The following is a 14465-nucleotide window of genomic DNA, read 5'->3' on the forward strand; positions in this document are numbered from 1 at the left end:
AAAAAAAAAAAGGAAAAAAAAAAAGAAAAAAGAAAAAAGAAAAAAGAAAAAAGAGTGAAGCGTTGGCTTAAAAAAAAAAAAAAAAAAAAGACAAAGATTTGACTGTTATACACAGTTTTTCTCTAATATTCCAGCTCAAAAAGATATTTACATTATTCATGATAAAGCTGCTCATGGAGCCTCAGAAGCCTAAAACAAACAGCCACGTTACTGTAAATGTCATGATGCAAAAGCTGTGATATCATAGCTGCAGGCTGTTAAGATATTTCCACCTTGAAAAAGCAGCGTCCACAATCTGAAAGCTGCTCCCGAGGTGTATGAATTTACAGCAGCATGCCCGAAACGTTATGAATCTACTGGTGTTTATTAATTTATACTGTATGTCCTGGGAGCAGCCTGTGTGCAGACTCTGCTCTTGATCTATGCTTTGTTTTGGAGATGTGAGAGTTTTCTTTTTTATCCTGCTTGGTTTTAGGATTCATGCTACAGGTAGAACAGCGATATTTGGCAATACAATGTTCTGGTTATATAAAGACTTTATTTACAGGAGTTTGATTTGCACAGAGAACATTTTAATCCACTTTACTTTTTCTTTTCTTTTCTTGACTTTTTCTTTTCTTTTCTCTCACAACAATCCTGCATCTTTTTCAGTGAATGTTTTTGTTGAATTGACAGATTATATGCTGTAAATTTGGTTGAGATCGACTACTCTTCGCTCATGTCAAAAAACGTGCATTAAGGGTGGAAAACTTTTTTTTCTGCGGGTGTGATTCAGCACCGCAAAAAGACAGATAGACAAAACAATCCCTACGTTGGGCTACTTCAAATCTTTTCCTTTTCTTTTACATAGATGTTGTGACTCTCCTGTTTATGAAACTGCAGCTAAAGTCAAAATTACTGTGAATCATCTAAGAAAGCTCCTCATCTATTAACATATACTCTGCTACATATAGACTGTGCAATGCCAGTCCCCAGTGTCAAAATGCCAAGGAGGCCTATTTGCGGTTTGTTGTTTATTTAGAACCTCAATTGTAGTTACCACGGCAACAACTGCTCTTCCAGGGGTCCATAATATCATCATTACACCCAATCTAACAAACTGCATCAGTACAATGAACATGACACACAAGCAAATGTGCACAAACGCATTGCAATCAGAGTTAAAGAATATTTTTTGCTTGTTTGCTGTATGAAGTTGGACTGTACCACAAGTACATTTACACATGGTCTGTATTCTAAGCTACAGTACACTTCCACTCGACATTTCAAAAGGATATATTGTACTTTTTATTACATTCATTTCTTTATTTTACTTTTCAGATAAAGTTTTTTTTTTTTGGTAGAGATCTGTTTTCACTTGGACATTAAAAAGTTAATTCACTCACTTGGACCTCACTTCTCTGCTGTGTAAACAAGTATATTATTTCCCTTTTGAAAGACCAAATGTGTTGTGTTGTTGTTTTTATTTTTGGCGGGAGGCAGCGCTGCACTTCCTGTGAAGAAGAAGAAATCAAAACACACAACAAGTTTATTCCTTGATGTGCTCCAGGCAAAACGAAATCATCTTTCAGGCCGCATGGACAAAGCCGGTTTACACTATTTGAGAACCAGATGAGTGAGTACAAACGTGCACGTACTTCTGCTCGTGCAGAGGACGCCAGTGGAGCAGGCGGACCTTCAACGTGGTCCAGGACACACGTGCGTTCACGCTGCTGAATGAATGTGAGACCACCTTCGAATGTGGTCAGATCTCAGATGCGTCCTCAATGCGTCTTGGGTGCGTTCACACCTGAACTTATAGCTGTCCACTTGTGACCGGATCACCTGAGACGAGTGTTACTCCCACAATTCACTATTCACTGAAAATGAAAACAGTACATCATTTTCTGAACAGTAAATCCGTCTCTGTATATCAGACATATAAACTGACTGGGGCCATTTTGCATAACGAGTAGTTTTACTTTTGCTAACAATGCTTCTGTAGTTTCATTTGCAAGACTTGTGGAGGGCAGGTTAATACTGTGGTACAGCTCATTAATCATTACTATTAGATAGATATTATAATTCTAAACCAAGTTAACAGACTCCATCTTAACTCCAGTTTACTCATCGGAGCGAGTGCTACTCTGCCTGTGGAAACAGTTGTACAGTATCGTGTCTTCTGCGGCTCCACAGGAACTTTTTCCAAAGGTTTTTAAATGAATAACCTTCATCATGTCATATTGGTGTCATCAGGGTGTCTTGGCCTGGAATTGAGACTTTTCACCAGAAAGTTTGGAGTACAAAAGTTGAGTTTGAAAGAAGTGGGCACTTTGGAGGCAGCGGGGAGTCTACATGGAGTTGAATTATGGGAAATGTAGGAGCCAGTGTCTGCGGGGTTTAATATAGAGACGAAAAGTGCACAGATCTGTTCCTCATGAGCTCGATACTAAAGACTGGAGTTTCCCTTTAACTTGTCTTTACTCTGCTGTTGATCAGATTACTGAGGTAAGACACAGTGGTTTGTATAATTTGCAGTTGTTTAACTTCATCTTTCTATTTTGCAACTGATTTATTTATGTGTGTCAACATCTTTCCATTGTGCTTTTAAATGAACCGCAAGTTTGCACAGTTTTCCATTTAAAGACATAAGAGGTGGAGTATGTGTTTCTGTGTGTGTGTGTGTGTGTGTGTGTGTGTGTGTGTGTGTGTGTGTGTGTGTGTTTCTGTGTGTGTACTCACACTTCTTACTTGCTGAGTAAACGCTTTCTTGACATCTTCCACACAAATGTCTCCATTTAACTGTCTTGCTTCACATTACAACCGCTGTGACTTTCTAAATGATCGTGTGGCGAGATGTGAAGTTAATGATCTTTAGTTCTGTAGCTTCCACTGACTGCCCTCTGCTGTTTGAACGTGTCAGCTGCTTTGGTTTGTGCAGGTGTGGTTGGCAGAATGAGAGGACGAGCTCCGTGTTTGGACCCCGTTGAAACGAACAGTAAAAATCATTAAAAAGCTAACTCGTGACAGCATAATAGTCGACAGAGTGAGGAAGACACTGTAGTTAATGAAGCTGTTGTAAGTAGTTGGAGGTGGGGGCTGAATAAGGCATGATCATCTCTCTGATGCCTTACTCAGAAAAAAACAAACTACATCTGATCAGATGAGAAACAGAGGAGAGGGAGAGAGCTGGGACTATTTCCAACCTTCATAAAAGTATTTGTTTTATTTTACAACAGTTACTGAAGCAACCTCTAGTGGGGCTTCCTTAAGGCTCCACACCCAACTCTTTCAGACAGGAATAAAAAAATAAAAAAAAGTAAAAAAAAAACAAAAAAAAAAAAAAAAAAACGATGATTTTCTGGGTAATTAGTTTGTCTAGACAGTTTGGAAAGAAGGCACTTAAAACACATCTTTCCCCACAGACGCAGAATGCACTGTGCTTTTTTCCTTCATGGTCGCACCTGGAGATTGTGCGATGAAAACAAAATCATCGGGACTAAAAATACTGACACTCCCATAACACTTTCTACTGGCAATCATCACGGTTTCGGGAGGCTGATGGAGCACACACGAGGGTACTGACGCCAAATAAGAAGCTCTACAGAGGGAGTCTGAAATTCTTTGTTGTGACGGCCTGGGAACAGCAGGGTCAGACGTTCATGGAAGTGATTTCAGTCTCAATTCATTAAGTTTAAGTTTATTATTCCTATAATAAAATATCTATATGTTAAGTAATCCACACGATAATGTCTAAAAAACTGTAGACAGAACTTTTGTGCGATGTCTTCTCGAACACTGAACTTTGATCTAATGGCAAACAAATGTAAGAAATCACTGCAAAATGTGTTTAAAACAAACTCTATCAGTGTTGCTTTAGAGGAACAGAGTGTGGAGAACATATGGAAATAATTTAATGCATTTACTTTCCCCGGTGTTGACAGTGTCTGAGGTGTCTTGTTTGTTGTGGTCCGCACAGTGAAAAGTCTTTCTAGCAGCAGAGACTCAGACTTGGAGAATCATCCATGACAACATCAAACAGATGAAGAGATGTGATGTGGCGTGCTGCTGCCTTGAACCGTCTCTATGAAGGGTGCACACTGACATCAAGTGGTCAGATGACAACTGTCAGAGGACGAATCAACAGATGCTGTGCTGACTGCTCACACTCACACAATGTGGACAATAACACATCTCAAGCAAAGAGTCAAATGACAGTCAAGTGTCATTATTGTGACCGCTTAAAAAAGCAGCTGAAGTATACTGATGTGTTGATGTGGAGGAATGTAGTCATCTGTATTTAAATCTGAATATACGACACAGAGACTTTTGGGCCTTATCAGCCTCGACTACGATGAATTACAAGTGTTTCTGACTTTGTTGTCTTTGTTAGCAGCTGTTGCGCTGTTAAAGTGATTAGATAGATAGATAGATAGATAGATAGATAGATAGATAGATAGATAGATAGATAGATAGATAGATAGATAGATAACTCTACAACTTATTAGACAGCAAACATTGGACTTAAATTCATCACGTGGCCAGAAACACGAAAAGCTAATGTTGCGTCATGTCTGCTGGTTGTGTAGAGCGAAATAGAGCGAGGAGGTGATTAGCTCTGCTTAGCATAAAGGCTGGGAGCAGGTGAAACAGTGAGCCAGCTCGCACCTTTAAACGCATTACATCAAGTTTGTCTCATACAAATATACAACCAGAAATGTTAAAAGGGACAAGTTGTGGTTTTTATCAGGGATTCGTGAGTTGGAAAACTTTTCTTAGTGACCAGCAGCCAGGTGCAATGACTTCAAGTCTTTAACGCTAAGCTAAGCTAAGCTAAGCTAAGCTAATCGCCTCCTAGCTCGAGCTCCCGACTTTGTAGACACACTTTCTATCCCTTTAATTTAAAGTAGTCCAGACGTGTCATTAGGCGTCCTCTATCACTTCCAGTCATTTTGAAAATTAAATGTAAAATCAGCTGATTTCCTCACCCTGACCTTTAGTACCTTTTCTCCCACTCTGATTTTGTGATGCGGAAACAAAGTTTTGTGTACTGCTACAACTGGCAGGAAGGATTCATTTTCATTTGTACATGTACTCGCTGATCACTTTCTGCCAAAAATAAGACAGAATGACCTAGACGGAAAAAGAAGACACTTCCTGAGGGAGAGACAGAGAGGAAGACAGGGAGGGAGAGAGACACAGCGAGAGAGAGAGAGGGAGGGAGCGGTGAAAGATGAAGACAGAAAGAGGAAATGTTTGAGGCTCCAGTCTTTCTCATTTGAAACCGTCTCTTTACTGTTTGACTCCCGGGTGGCTTTCACAAGCATTTTATGTATAATTTAACGTAATGTGCAAAGATAAAGCCTCCAATAAAGGCTGCACTCTCTGAGCTCTTCACAGCACATTTCGTTTTATTCATCAAATTAGTTTTAGTTGGTTTGGTATCCCCTGAGCCGTCTTTAAAAGGTTTAGATGAAAGGACTACATTAATTTTGCCGCTAATCAGTTAAGTGACAGCTCCAAGTGACAGCTATGCACTCCTTATCCCCCAAAAACCTCTCCGCGCACACGTCTGTGCGCCGCGCCTGCTTCAACTCTGCCGCTCCGACTGTCCCCGGTTGATCTCGTCTACCCTGCGCCAACCCCGCCGCATGTAACCCCCTCTCCCCCCGCCACACAGCCTTCTGATGGCTGCCCTCAGCTTCCTGTCACTGTTTTCACTGACAACACAAATCACCTCCAACACTTTCTTCATTCACTCAATCATTCATATTCTTGCCATCTTTGAAATTCATTAAAAAGGGGCTGAGCGTTTTGCATTTTTCATCACGTCGTCAAATTTCTCAATACATTTGTTACATAAAGAATGTGTTGCATGATACAATACTTTAACAAAGTTAGGAAACCTTCACGTACTAGCAAAAACTGTGACTAGGCATGTTTTATGGCAGAGCTTAATGGTTAATCATGAGGCAAAAGGGATTTTTTTTTTCACAGGGAATTTTGCTTTTGTGAAGCAAATTGGAGCATGGAGCAGATAATTAGGGCTAATATTTGTAATTCTCAAAGTAGGGTTTTTATTTTTTAATTAGCAACTAAACTCTACAAAGAGAAATTCTTGAGCAGACTTACTGAAAATTACTAAAAATGAGACAGGACACCAGAGATCCAAGGCTTTCACTGTTCAAACGCCAGTGAATTTGTGTCTGGAGTCAGAAGTTTCCTGGTTATTCTTCCCCAACACAAACCACAGCACGTTGAGGTGGACGAAGAAACGAAAAAGGTAGAAGTACAGTGTTTAAGTAAAACAAAGCGGGGACCTACTGGAGAAGGGAGCGCTTTGGGAAGCTGAAGGTCCCGTGGGAGATGCGGTCCACGAAGTTCAGCGGGATCCTCTGTAGCTGCTCACAGCTGAACATGACAAAGTCGTACTTGCAGACCAGGAGAGAGTTGTCTGTGATCAGAACAAGACGCTCCTTTTCATTGTTCCAGTGATCCACCCTGATAGAAGCAAAACAAACAAACAAAAAACAACAACAGAGAGACAGTCAATGCAGTGAATTAGTTTTATGTTTATACAATACACCGTCACACAGTACAGGACGTATCTGTGTGTGGACTGAGGGAACGAGAGCAGAGGACGACGTCTTTCAAAAAGAGACTCTCCTGCATGTGTGTGTGTGTGTGTGTGTGTGTGTGTGTGTGTGTGTGTGTGTGTGTGTGTGTGTGTAAGGCGTTGCTATACCATTCATTAGGTACAGCTAGCTCAAACAGACGCAGTCTAAAACAACAGTGCAATCCACCCTGTCTGTAGTAATGAGGGTAGAAACACCTCTGTGTTCAATGTGACAAAATGTGTTCCTAATAAACTGCCACCTGTGTATATTTCAAATAGGCTGTGGAGTATTGGTTTCCAACCAATGGTTTACCGGTTATGACAAGTTCAACCAAAGTGTAATCTTCGTTTCTTTTTTTGAAGGTAAAATTATAGAGTAAGTCACAAGGTTTTAAAAGGAAAAGATTTTGTGCAACAGATTTCCTACCCTGTTAATCATCAGTGCATCTCAACCTTGGGGTTTGGACCAACTGTTCAGCATGTTTTTGTGAAATACTGAATATGTTTTCCCTCCAAAGGCCTTTGAATGAAACAATCTACAGAGGAGATTCACTTTTTGCACTTTCTGAACTGCTCACAGCTCAAGTCCACACTAAGGCATAACCTGCGACGGGAGGTTGCAAGTCGACTTGTATTAAGGCCGGAGTTTTCAGGCGCCTCCAGACAAAAATTGGAACATGAGAAACATGTTGTTGAGACATTCTGAACCTTAAAAAACTATGTTGATAGTACGATGTAAAATACACTTGAAATAGGTTGAGATAATTGGATTTTGTCACTTCTATTCAGGGGGAAATCATGCTGTAAGTTTTAGAACTACAGTTCCCATCATGCTTTGAGGAGTGTAAAAAGGAATTTGTTTACATTTTATCAGTTTGGCTCCATTAAAAGTAAAACAGAATGAGAAGTTCCTTTGATAGTGAAGAAGACCCACTGATGTACTGAGCCCTCAGGTTTGTCTCGTCTCCCCTCATGGGGGGAACCAGCGTCGAGAAGCTGCTGCAGAGAGTGATCCTCACTGCGTATGTGGGTCTTTGTGTGAATCGCAGTTTGGATGTTCGTATTCTGCAGGTTATTTGAAGTTAATACAAAAAACATGTATAGCAAAGCTGCTCAATTATCTACTATAAAAGCTACACAATTTCCAAAAATGCCCTTGGCAACGATCATGCAATATGCATACGAACATTTCCAAGTCTCTCAATTTTTCCAAAAAGAGAAAAAAATAAAGAAGGAAAGAAAGAAAAAAACAAATTAACAGAAACGACTTTAAAGCAACAAATCTGACTCTACTTTCTGCTTATTCCCTTGAGGTGTGTCCAGAAATGTCTGTCATATTAACTGAAGTCACAAAAAGCATCATTTCGCTCAGACTCTCTCCCTCACTGCTGCGCACACTAACTAACTAACTCATGGTGGCGTGGATTCTCTTGTAGTGGCTCTGTTTCTTACAGCCCGCTGAGCCGGCTGCACGTGGCCAAGTCCAACTGCTGCTGGCAGCCAGAGGCCAAAATCCATAAAAGAAAAAAAAGAAGAAGAAGAAGAAGAAAAAAAAAAAAAAAAGAAACAGTTCACTGAACAACCCTTCATGGGGAAGGTGTGGGTGAAGAGCTTTGACTGTACTAATGAAATGAGTTAACCTTGACTGGCGTCGTGGACGGTGCAGAGGTGTTACAGACATCCAGGATCACACTGACGGAGCTGGAGTTCGACACAACAACACAACAACACAGCAGGACGTCAGGACGAAGACACCGAGGCCTGGAGGGATGTACCTCTGTAGGTGCTTAAAGGAGCAGCTGCAGCTTCAGATTTACTACAGACATAGGAGTGGGATGCATCTTCTCGTCTGACTTCCAACTATTAGTATCTTCATTTGCTTTTTATTTTCTCTTTTAATCACATGGTCATCAACTGTTTCAGTCGATTTTTTTACATTAAAAATCTCTCAGAATGCAGGACAGGTGCAACCAAGGATATAAAAATTGTATTGAAATGCATAAATAAAATATAAAATCAATAACAAATGATAAAAACAAAAGCGGTCCAGCCAAAATCATAAAAGTACATGAACTGAGATCAACCTATTCTTTCTAAAGCTAGCAACAATCCTCCACAAAGCCAGATTTGAGGAATTTCTCATGCTTTTCTGACATTAGTCACCGGCCTCCCTTGGGGACATTCAGCAGCAGCGTTGCAGGATTTCCATATAATGCACTCTTTCTGTTGCAAGAAATCGTACAGCAGCTTCTGTAGCAACGATAACTGCGGGCCAAATGTAGGACAAACATTAACGTGTGTTGGACAGAGCTGCATAAATGGGATGTATTATTCATTCTCACATGGCCAGCCTTTTAAATGTCTCCTGAAAGCTTGTGCAGGAGTGATACAACCTGACATCTGCAAGTGCACATGGTAAATGTCCTGCAGTCACTTCATTTTACCCTGTGTTCGAGTCAGTTGGATCACCACCTCTGCTTTGACTTGGGTTTGATAAGAACACTGACATTTGAGTGAAAGGTTAACTAATGAAAACATCTGGATGTGACAACACTAAGGCATCATGGGTCCGGACTGTAGTATGTTATGTATGTGCAGAATTAAAGGCAGTCGCTCTCCTCCGATGTGAAGCAGATCAGTGCAGTCATCCACTACAAACCGTATGTTATCAATGTATTATGAATGAGAGGCACATAATACTGTAAACTCACTGCGCATTTACAGTCGCATCAGTTCTGTTGGCTGAAAACATTGTAACTCAACAATGTTTTGTGCTTTTCAAAGTTTTCCAAAACAGAAAAATTTAGTTTTTATAAGCAGCCTATCAACAATTAATAAAGTTTTTTTGTAAATAAAAACTACAGTTGAAAAAATTAGTCGAATATTGATATTGAAAATATTTATAATGTATAATTTATAATTTATTAACCTTTTAACTATTTTTAAAGCAAAACTGACACAAATTAATCTGGTTTCAGCAACTCAGATGTAAATATTTGTTTTGTTTTTTTATCTTCAGTGATAGTAAACGGAATTTCTTTTGGGTTTTTTGTCCGTTGTTTTAAAGCAACTTCCAAGTAGCAACCTTAAAGATCTCTGTTTTGTTATATTTGGCGACATCTATGGACACACGTTGTCATTGCAGGTTTGTTTTTGAATCACACCCGTGTGTTCCTCCATGGATCACGTATCACTAACGTTGTGTTGGTGACTCGTGTAATCGAGTCATACCAGATCCCCGAATCACAAAACTGCAAAATGTAAGGATTTCTATATAATCTCATCAGGCTCAATCATAATTCGGTGATAGAAAGTGACTTAAAAGACATTTATTTAAATGAAAATCTTGGCGATGGCCACTTTAAATACATCAACTCAGACTCCAGGAACTTGTGTTCGCCATTTTCATTGACAATATAATAAAGAATGAATTAACGCTCTATTCATCGTATAAATTCCATTATTTGAATTATTAATTTACTATTCATTTATTTCTAAATACAATCCTCAAAGCATCTGAGCAAACGCCATCTGCTGATGAATGCCATGAGATGCAGCTGAAAGCACCATGAAAAATTCTAGTAAGTGGCCCTTGAGTCAGGAGTATTTTGTCCATTTACTGTTTCCAAGGTCAAGAACGAACTTACAAACTCGACATCTCTTTATTACTTTCGAAAACATATATAAAATATAAACGGTTAATAAACGCATCAACGTTCATATGTGAAATTATATATCACTAAATGATTACAGATGTAAAAACTGTGTTATCAATCATTCTTTCATTTTTAATGCACCAATTACTAATGCTTTAAGAACAGTAGGAGAAGTTGTAATTGTTAAAGAATCCATCAATCACTTAAGAATATCCTCATATATCCTCTTACAACCACATTATAGAGTGCTATAACTTTATTTAGTGTTTATATTCTGCTTATTAATGCTAAATATAGGGGGGGGGGTGTCACTGTGTGTGCCACCAACAAGACTAACGATAAGATTAACTGTTAATAAATTAAAAATACAAGCTTTTCATTTGCACACTGCATGTCAACATGAACAGAAACAGAACATGGTGTCATGAACTCACTCTGCCATCAGCCAGATGCTGTGAATGCTGCCATCTACTTCTTTATCCACCAGGGCTTCAACGTCTTTGATGGCCTGATTCAGAGTGCCAGGCTGAGGAGATAGAAATGCACGGGTGTCACTTTCTAATTTTCCATTGTGACAATCACAATGTGTACACAGAAAGCTTAAGGGGTAATCTTTGAGGCAGATATGCAGCTGGGACTGGTACTCCAACAAAATGTCAGCGCGTCTGTGTGTCAAACAGAATAACAATAAACAAAAACACGAAGCCTCGGCATATGAAAATGACTGTAAATGAAGAAAGCTGAGCGTGCAGCTTCCATGTATAAATCTCAGTAACTCAGGTATTTGAAGACACAAGAGACAGCTCCAGTATGGAATACACTACGCATTCAAAAACATCTCTTGTTTTCCAGTGCAACCCAAACACACACTGCCACTTTTTACAACATGCTATTCTATCCTTGCTCTTTATGTTTTATTATTTCAATGCCAAGTTGAAGAACTTAAAGAGATTAGGAGTTCATACTTAGGACTCCTGACAGTCTTACTGTAATCGGAGCCTGGTGCTGAGCTGTCCTGGCAGCATGGGATGTGTGACTGACTTCCCATTGCAATCCAATACAACAGGCCTGCAATAAACACTACTTTGTGACACTGATAATATTCAGTTTATTGTTGACACTGTGTCATACAGGTGCTGATTCATGGAAGTTATTGAGACTATGCTGCTGTTTCACTTGACTCCATAATGTGTTGCTGTATACACACGCACGCACACACACACACACACACACACACACACAAGAGGCAACATAACAAGAGAACATAAAAAAAACAAACATATCATGTGGCGTATAGCGCAACGGATACAGGATTTCTGAGGCCAATGCCAGCACAGAGAAACCAAGACATACAGAGCACTGAGCAGAAAATTTCACATTTGAAAAATAAACTATGAAATGCCAAGACAGTCTTTAAATCACCTCAGACATATTTTTGGAGTTCCTGCACTGCATTTTCTTCTAATTTATTGTCCAGCATATACACAGATATTGATATACTTGCAATAAACTAATATTGGCGGATATATCGGCCCTAAAACAGAGTTTAATCAACACCTCTGCCTCATAAAAACCTCCTTTTACTTGTATTAATTGCAGTTACGGTATCAAAATGAATTATTTTTGCACAGCTTTACATATTGTTGGCTTTAATCTCATCTGTTCATCAGCCCTTTAAACGTCTTGAATGAAACATTTTAACCAGCACAGAGACAGTTTCAGGGCTGTTCTGTCACTGTCTGTGGTTTAACTGTGACCTACAACGGTTGCACATGATAATTAACCAGGAATGCTAAGCTAACATCTATGTTTAACGTTGTACACGGTCCCTTCCAATCTACAATTACTGCCTCGTGGTTGTTGCAAGAAATATGGTCACGATCTCCCCTTCCTGAGCTACAGCATGAGTGTTTTTGCAGAACATTATGATGTCACAGTCCTTCCTTATGGGCATTTGAGTTAAATTGTGTCATAATTAGCGCTTTGGATTTGTGAGTTAGTTAACCTGTTTTGTGAGGTCACAGTGACCTTTGACCTTTGATCATCAAATTCTAATCAGTTCATCATTGAGTCCAAATGAATTTTTGTGCCAAATTTAAATAAATTCTCTCAAGGTGGTCTTGAAATAACACATTCAAGGGGGAGAAAAGGTGTTTTGTGAGGTCACTGTGGCCTTGACCTTTGACCTCTGGCAGCCAAACTCTAATAGGTTCATCCTTGAGTCAAAGTGAACATTTGGGCCTAATTTGAATCGTTACTGAGATATCGCGTTCACGAGAATGGGACGGACAGACGGACGGACGGACGGACGGACGGACAACCCAAAAACAATATGGCTCCGTCTGTCGCCGGCGCGTAGACGTAATAAAAACAAATAAATGACGACGCTAGCAACTACGGCTAACAACTGAATGTAAGAAGCTTCGTCTCTGAGATTTATAAACATACCAAAATCGTAAATACTAAAACTAATATCTAAACTACGTACCTATGGGTTAGCACTTGGGTAAATGCACTGGGGTTAAAGGAGCTATTTGTAGTGGTTTTGCTATCGCTAAATAGCCAACGTTAGCATTAACAACTGTCTCAAACTTCATTCCTTTACTCGCAGAGAGTTAACTCTTTTCTTCCTCTGAAGTTAGCATGCTAACCAGCTAGCCCCATGTCGTTGTCATTGTATTATAAAAACAAAGATGGCTGAAGCTCCTGTCAAGCGACAAGCAGGAGAAAACCTACATATAGCACCTTTAACTACTCATTGCACAGGTGCGTCTCTTCCTGCGTGCAACTCCTGTATTGACCCAAAGGTGAGTGTTATCATAGCTGCACCTGACTGCGTCTTTGTTAGGAGGAAACGTAAAAGACTTTACCCTCAGCACGAAGAACTTTTTCAGTCTGAATTGGTCCAGAGATGTCTCCTCGGGGACGGCATCGTGCTGTTCGAAGCGGGCCGCTCCGCCTTCCGCTGCCCGCTCCTCGGTGGGCTCTGTGCGGGCAGCGGGCTGAGTGTCCTCCGGGCCGCTGGAAGAAGGGCGCAGCTGCTGCTCCTCGGTGGGCGCTGCTTCCACCTCCGCCTCTGCCTCTGTCATCATGCTGCTTCACAACACCTCTAAGAAAGGATTAACAACACTGATGCACAGCTATTTATTAACACTGAAACCGGTTTCTATCAGAGCATTTTTGACCGAGCCACTCGGTCCTCTTCCTCAGAGGTATAACTTCCCCAAAATCGAAACTCAAGTCGCTCCACTCGCATTTACGCGCGATAGGAGGATTAAATCATTTGGGCTCAAGGTTGTAGCTGATGGTAATAAAGAAGATTTACTTACCACTAATTATCGAGGTCGCAGTGTGATATATTTGGAGAGTTGAGTAAATAGGCAGCAGCAACAGGTGCATAACTTCCTTGTTCCCGATTCCTGTCAAACATGTCTGAGGGCGTCAGCAGCAGCAGTGACTCAAACCGTGCTGCACTGAATACAAAGGGTTTTTATTTACTATGATGATTGACATTTAATAAGAACACCTATAGGCTTATATGTTTCTGTTGCACTTAAGTTTTGTGCACAGTGTGGCATGACATTTCCCCTGTGTTTCCACTCACTCACACCACCTCATCAGTTTGTGACTGTGGTTGGTGACACATTTGCCAACTTTGTTTTGGTCGTAGAAGTTTATACCTGCTGGTCTGTTTCTCCTTTCTTACATGTCAATAGGTCAGTGGACTAAATAAGATAAAAGGAAACTAAATTTGACGATTTAAAAAGATCCTTTTAGATTTATGTCCCATAATTACTTAAATGCAGCGTTTCAAATGAGTTGAAATGGTATTCCCATCTTTGACATTAATTGAGGATAAATATTTTGTAAATAGTTTCATAGTTAGAACTAATAGAACATGTGTTGTGCCTTATGTTATGAATGAGGGACATACAGCTTTACAGAAGGCGACTGCTTCGGTAAAAAAAAAAAAAAAAAAAGATTTTATGTGATTTGTGGAAGTGAAACCTGAAAAGAAAAAGGCTGTACCTGCTATCAGCACAACAACAGACCAAACAGCAGACAGACAGTTCGCAACTCGCTGGTGAAGATCTAAGATCTAAAAGAAGGATGCCTATTGCACTAAGATGTCTAAGGTGTCAAAACCACTGTATAAGGCAGTAGTTTGTTCATCAACCCCTAATGACCACATGTCAGTTTTAAGATTATCTTCA

The 14465-nt window shown here is 40.0% G+C and overlaps 1 protein-coding gene across 2 annotated transcripts in view; it reads right to left on the reverse strand.

The window, feature by feature from the left end:
• Window positions 1-13700, reverse strand: part of tprg1 (tumor protein p63 regulated 1) — a 20833-nt gene extending 7133 nt beyond the window's left edge. Inside the window, exons 1-4 of one of the 2 annotated variants that reach the window (XM_023404234.2) lie at window positions 13581-13700; window positions 13122-13360; window positions 10686-10777; window positions 6304-6480 (exon numbers count right to left, since the gene is read on the reverse strand). In XM_023404234.2, coding sequence (XP_023260002.1) covers window positions 6304-6480; window positions 10686-10777; window positions 13122-13343 — 491 coding nt within the window. In that variant the 5' untranslated portion in view covers window positions 13344-13360; window positions 13581-13700. Of the gene's footprint in view, window positions 1-6303; window positions 6481-10685; window positions 10778-13121; window positions 13381-13580 lie in introns of both variants that reach the window. The other variant, XM_023404235.2, reaches the window with a different exon arrangement.
• Window positions 13701-14465: the final 765 nt, after the last annotated feature.

The sequence above is a fragment of the Seriola lalandi genome, unplaced genomic scaffold (genome assembly GCF_002814215.2).
Source record: "Seriola lalandi dorsalis isolate HSWRI2012SDOR001 ecotype SW California unplaced genomic scaffold, Sedor1 jcf7180002054235, whole genome shotgun sequence".
Classification (NCBI taxonomy): domain Eukaryota; kingdom Metazoa; phylum Chordata; class Actinopteri; order Carangiformes; family Carangidae; genus Seriola; species Seriola lalandi.